At 31.7% G+C, this 7,141-nt stretch overlaps 1 protein-coding gene across 2 annotated transcripts in view; it reads left to right on the top strand.

Moving 5' to 3' along the window:
- The window catches only part of LOC106872391 (protocadherin beta-15), a 190,287-nt gene that overhangs the window by 78,971 nt on the left and 104,175 nt on the right, over positions 1-7,141 (top strand). Inside the window, exon 1 of one of the 2 annotated variants that reach the window (XM_014919380.2) lies at positions 4,035-4,165. The exons of the other annotated variant lie outside the window; for it this stretch is intronic. Coding sequence (XP_014774866.1) covers position 4,165 — 1 coding nt within the window. The 5' untranslated portion in view covers positions 4,035-4,164. Of the gene's footprint in view, positions 1-4,034; positions 4,166-7,141 lie in introns of those variants that run through there. 2 annotated transcript variants of the gene reach the window in all.

The following is a 7,141-nucleotide window of genomic DNA, read 5'->3' as shown; positions in this document are numbered from 1 at the left end:
ATATATATATATATATATATATATATATATATACACACACACATACAGATGTGAAGACACACATACATACACTCATACATACATGACCCTCACTCACACATGCATACATAGAATGGATGGAGAAAGTCAAAGAATTGCTTTGGTACAATGGCAGAACGTCTGCTTTGTTTACTGAAGATGTGGGTTTGAGTCCCAACTTTTTCCATCCAAGGGGATTTGAAACCAATATTTACACACTACTATTTATAGTTTTTATCTTCTTCATCTTCTACATGTCTCTCAAAATTTCTATAGTTCTAGAGTTACCAATTTTTTAAGAATATAGGCCACTTAGAACAAAGAACTCAAGAGGAAACTGTCGGCGTCAATATGTTTAAGCAAAAACACTGAGTAAGACAAAATATATTTTGTTTCACTTAATGGCATATCTGGGACTAAAGGAAGAAGAAGTTTCCTCTATACAGATAATTAGAAAAGTATATACAGACATAGATAGATAGGGTGGAAGACAACTATAACAGGAGGGACAAAGTTGTGTCAGGGGAAAAGAGGCATGTATGATAGAAAGGATAAATGTTGCAGTGATAATATTGATGTTGTTGGTAATAAGGAAAAAGATAGAAATAGCCTATTCATAATGGTAGTAGTGAATGAATAGTGGTCATGGCACCAGCAATGGTCTTATAGTCATGAGGCAATGAAGTAGACAATGAAGACAGAGATGGTGGTGGCAATGCTGATGCTGATGATACACACATATCACAACCACAACTGCACCAGCATCCGGCTTCTTCAGAACTAGAGTTTTTCTCATTATTACAATCTTCATCATTGCTCACCATCATTATTCATATACATATATATATATATATATATATATATATATATATGACACAAAGACTACATTGTGCTTCAGTTTCTGCTTGGCATTGTTTCTATAGCTGGATGCTCTTCTTAATGCCAATCACTTTACAGCATGTACCGGGCATATGTACATACATAAGTTTGTATGTATGCATGTATGTAGGCATTAAATGGAGGTGAGTGGTTTAGTGGTTGGGGTATTCAACTTACAATCATAAGATAATGAGTTCAATACCTGGCAGCATGTTGAGTCCTTGAGCAAAACACTTTATTTCATGTTGTTCCAGTTCCCTCAGCTGTCAAATTTGAGTAGTGCTTGTATTTCAAAGGGCCAGCCTTGTCACATTCTCTCTCACACCAAACATCCCTGAGTAGTGCATTAAGGGTGCATGCTATTGTAGAGTGCTCAGCTACTGACACATTGATTTCACAAGCAACCTGTTTCATTGGCTGGATCAACTAGAACACTCATCATCATAACCAACAGAGTGCCAGAAATGCATGTATATATAACAATGCTAACTCATGTGTGATAACATAGCAAAACCTCAGACGGCTCTCAGTATTGTTGTAAAATGAATGATTGTGTATAAAAACACTATACTAGGTTGGCTATCCTTGTCCCACCATTACTAATACACTGTCACCATGGGCAATTACTTATGCTACCATTTAGATAAATCACAATGGTGAAACTGTAACAGTAATGAAAGTATATGTAACTAAGCATACTGGTTAAAATTCAAATATTTGATCATCTAAAACTCCTGAAGTGTTTTAGGAAATCAAATAGATCCTAGTACTTATTTTGAGTCTGTTACTTAGTCTATGGATTTGTATTGCTGACATGCAGCATTGTTGGTGGGTAAACAAACTAATATAGTTGTCAAGTGCTAAGAGATAAAGCAAACATAGAAGATGCTCACAAAAAGATGCACATATATAATAATTCATGCACACATGTATGTATGTATGTATGTATGTATGTATGTATTGTATGTATGTATGTTTGTTGGGCTTTTGTACAGTCTCAGTCAACCAAATTCAATTGCAAGACTTTAGTTGGCTCTGAGATATAATAGGGGACACTTGCCCAAAGTGCTACACAGTGGGACTGAACCCAGAACCATATGGTAGCAAAACTAACTTCTTTGCTCCATAACCATACATGTATAAATGTATTATATGTGTGTATGTGTGCATGCACATGTTTATGTGTAAATATGCAAGTATAAATGTAAGCATATATATATATGCATATATATAATATATATGTGTGTGTGTGTGTGTATGTGTGTGTATATATATGTATGTATATATGTGTGCGTGTGTGTGTATGTATGTACATACGTACATATATATATATATTTGTGTGTTTGTGGGTATGTGTTACACATGTGAATGTTTCATGTAAGCATGTGTATTTGGCTTTCCTTGTCTAGACATTGCGTATTGTAAATGGGTGACATTTGTGTCCAATCTTCTGGGATATAATGTCTGGCCATAGGAAATGTTGTCTCGCTTGGAAACAGGTGACGGTTAGTAGATAGGTAGGCAGACAGACAGACAGTCAGTCAGGCAGGCAGACAGACAGACAGACAGAAATATTGCTATAGATACATATGCTTATGTATATCTATCTATCTATCTATTTATCTGTGTGTGTGTGTATGCGTATAATTATATGTATGTGTAAGTATACATGTATATATGTGTGTATGTGTCTGTGCATTTTTTTCTTTATAGGTGCATATTTTTATGAATAAACCCCAATTTAAAAATCCATTAGGACATAATTAGGTGTGAAATCAAATCTTAGTAAAGTTTTGATTAACACAGTACAGATACTGATGTTAGGTAAATAGCCATGACAAAGATCTAGAAAGGAAGGGTTGATATATTTTTGTCTTTTTGTAATTTAGACTTCAGTGCATACTCATATGTTTGGTAATATTCTTATCTATGCAGCTGCTTTAGACGATATGTGCTGATTTTGTCAAATTAAATCTCCATTTTTTATTGAATTTATTACTGTAGAATATCTGATGTGAATTTTTAATTTCCTTGTGACAGTGGGTCTAAGTACACAGGGAGAGAAAGAGAGAGAAAGTGAAAGAGAGAGAGAGAGAGAGAGAGGGAAAGGGCAAGAGGCATATATATATGTATGTATATATATATATATATATATATGTATGTATATAAGTATATATATATATATATATATATATATATGCATGTATATATATATGTATATGAGTGTATGTATATATATATATATATATATATAGTGTGTATGTATATATATATGTGTTGTATGTATATATGCATGTACTTACCTACATGCACCGATACACAGATACAGAAAGCGCCAGAGAGACACAGACACAGGCACAGACAGGCACAGGCACAGACACACACACAGACACATACAGACACACACATTCACTCACACACACACACACACACATCTATACACACATACACACCAGCCAGCCAGCTCCCTTGTGTTCACTTTAATATAGACAGCTACAAACATATTTGCACTTGAAAATTTTACTTTGAATTTTTTTTTTTTTTTTGGTGGTGTTAGAAGTGAGTTTAAGAAACAATTTTCAAAAATCAGAGTAAATCACTGAACAAATTGTAGATGAGAAGAGTATGACAGATAAGAGTAGCAAAGTTTGAGTGAATGATGAAAAATCAATGACACCTTCTGAAGGTATCAATAAACTTCTGTTAGTTGCCAGACTGTAATGATAAGCATATCTTGTTCATATTTTGTAGTTCTTAAGAATAGCTTTGGAAAGCAATATGTTGATAGCTGTAGGTTGATGTAGTATATGAAAGATAAAATACTCTGTTGAAACAAACAATACATACTTTCTCTAATACAAATTGTACGACACTGACCACATCTATTGAAACAAACATACTTTCCCTTAGATAGGCAAAAAATATATGATTAAACTAAAATGAAAAAGAAAAAAGAAAAGTGCTATGTAGTGATACATTCTATATTAGCATGTGAATGAAATGTTAAAAAAAAAGAAATAAAACAAAATAAAATAAAAAAAAATATTCACCTTATATTAGAATCTTCCGAGCCAGAATTGTGAATATCGTGTCCATTCCACGCAACATATAATCAGCCTGTCATTAGCAGCAGCAGACATTACATACACACAACGCAGACCAAAACCACATGATGCTGCCGCCACACAACAGCAGCAGTAGCCGTACAACAGTACGGCTGGATACACATCTCGTGTAACAACAAAGTAGAGTGGATTTTCTGGCACAAGTAAGTAGTTGCTTGTTTTTTTGTTTTTTTTTTCTGAAAGAATACTTTTACATTTAAGCTATTATGAATGTAAAGAATCGAATAAAATATATTCAATAGGTCACAACCAACATAGTATAGATGTTTGTATGTCTGCCATACTGTAGAACTGGTTATAGAAATTTACAGTGCACAATATAAATGATGTCTAAATGTACTCTAACATATATACTGTCTCCTGGAATTAATCATAAACTCTAACATATTTTGGTTATTTTCTCTAATGATTTGAATTCTAATCAGTCTTATATCCATAGTAAACATCATGACAGATGTGAATAAATTTGTATAAAAATATATTTTTTAATAAATATATAAAATTTATCTCTCATTGAAGGAAAATTGCTTGTACTTACCTTTTGATAAGACTATCTCAGTTATGGTTTGATATGGATAAATTTACTGACTAGTTTCACTTTGGGAAATAGCATTTGAAATAATAGATCCTTAAAAAAATCTTGAAAAGATTGTTTGAAGATTTGAGTTTATTACCATATTTTAAAAAATTCCATACCCACCCTCTTTTTCCTTTTTGAGAATTCAAGTTTCATATACATGTATGTATGTGTGTGTGTGTATATATATATATATATATATATATATATATATATATATATATGTGTGTGTGTGTGTGTATGTGTGTGTGTGTGTGTGTATACACGCATACATGTATGTATGTATGTGTGTACATCTATGTATATGTGTGTACATGTTCATTTTATCTTTTATGCATAAGTTAATACTGGTACTTACAATATTGTTACAATCAGAAGCAGTTCCAGGGACCTGATGTGTGTGTGTGTGTGTGCGTGTGTGTGTGTGTATGTGTGTGTAGAGAGAGAGAGAGAGAAAGAGAGAGAGAGAGAAAGAGAGAGAGAGAGAAAAAGAGAGAGAGAGAGAGAGATAATATAATTATAGGTATATACACAATAGCTTAGTATTTCTTTCATTATCATCATCATCATCATCATCATCATCACTGCTATCATTATTGTTAGTACAGCCTATTATACATTATCTTCATAATCAGTTAGGTAACGTTCTTCAATCAAAATTTATCTTATTCATGTCTCATGTCTCTCCATATTATAGATCATTTGGTAATTTGAGAAAGTCTACAAAAAGAGAGGAAGAAGAAAAAAAATTTTTTTTCCAATTTTTCCCTTTGTCTCTTGATTCCTAGGAGAGTCGTGACTTCTTTGTTGTGGCTCACTGTTCTCAACTATATTTATCGCACTGAGAAAAAAAAAAAAAAAAAAAAACACTGTTTAGAATTAATTCAAAGCTTAGTTTAAGAATGAAATATGTCCAGTTTGTAGCTTATCAGTTTCTTTTTTTTTTTTTTTTTTCTAGGCCTTATTTTAAAATACATTATAACTTATAATTTCATTGATTTATAGAATATGTTTTGCTATATATGCCTTTTTATAGAATTCACTGTGAAATTTTGACAGTCATTCATAGTTTGTGGTAAAAATATGTTTGTGGTAAAACTGTCACCTGCTCTTGTCTGAGCAAAATAAGTCTTAATTTTATTTCTTGGAAACACATCAAATAACTTTTATAGAGAGCCTCTTTTCTGTAGCATTTGGATTATGGGTCCTTCCTACACTAATATTTGCTGACTATGAAGTTAAGTCCAGTCAGTGAATGATAGTTTACACATAGTTAAAACCTATTGCTAGCTTATTAAAAGGTGAGTCCATTCAACTGAATATGTATTGAGATTTTAAAACATCAAATTGGTCTTTGTTAGCATTTTATTAAACATGATTTAACAAACATTTCTGAGTAAATAAATAATGATTTTATAACATAGTTAAATTGCTTAATTAAAACTTCTTAACCATTCAGGCCTTTAAGTCATTAACCTCCTTATTGATTTTTATTGATTATTTAGTTTTATTGTATTTTTTTTAAATACTTTCTTATATGGTAGCAAGCATGGGATGCGTTTTATCAAATTTCAGTGTTTTACATCTAGCCATAATGAATATTTTTTCTGCCAGATGCCCTTCCTATAACAGAATATTCAGCAATAAAAATGGATACAGATCCTGTGATTGTTTAGCTCCAGTCAGACCTGACAGAGCAGACATAGTATCAAAGGCATTTGAGCTATTAATATCCCATCCTTTATTCAGACATTGGACATCTGGGTCTACATTGTCCCTTGAGATCCCACACTTTACAAGGTAGTATGCTGTAATTTAAAGGGAATTTGGCTGCTATTTCTAGCAGGTTGTCTCATCCTGTGATAGCTCCTTGGTGGCATTTTACAGGTTTTGTTTTCAATATCAGTAAACATAGACAAGCATGAGGTACCTTGTCAAAAGGCATAATACACTAACTATAACAAGGCTTGGCAGTTTAACCATGTGGTCAGTAGTCCAGTACTTTAACATTATAGCAGCCAATATGTTTCTTAGTTTTCAGTAGATAATCTATTCTTATAGCATCTTTTCACTCATAATGTATAATATTCTATTAATACTAATTAATTTTGTAACTTTACTAATTTGTATACATACATACATAGTATGTATATATATGTACATATATAGTATATATATATATATATATTGTAGAATATTGTTTCTTTAAACTGTCTCACTGAATAAACTATATTTCCGTTTTCTAGGCATCATTAAATTCCATTTTTGAATCCCAAATATATTTTAAGTGTATCCTAAAAATCATATATTTCCTTTCTTAAGTTGACCCTTAATTTTCAATTGATAATTGAGTGGAATTTCAAATTTTTTTTGCTTTTCATTTTTTTAATTAGTTTTTTTTTTTTTTTCAAATGGAAATTTTAGGTTTCAATGAATGAGAGTTTACTTTTGAAAAGTTCTCCATTGCATGTGATGCTTTTCATTCAAACAGCAATGTGATGATCATAAATTTCTTTAAGTCAATCTAAAATCTTTTACTCAC

Source organism: Octopus bimaculoides, chromosome 14, assembly GCF_001194135.2.
Source record: "Octopus bimaculoides isolate UCB-OBI-ISO-001 chromosome 14, ASM119413v2, whole genome shotgun sequence".
Taxonomy (NCBI): Eukaryota; Metazoa; Mollusca; class Cephalopoda; order Octopoda; family Octopodidae; genus Octopus; species Octopus bimaculoides.
This window is presented reverse-complemented; position numbering and strand designations above follow the sequence as displayed.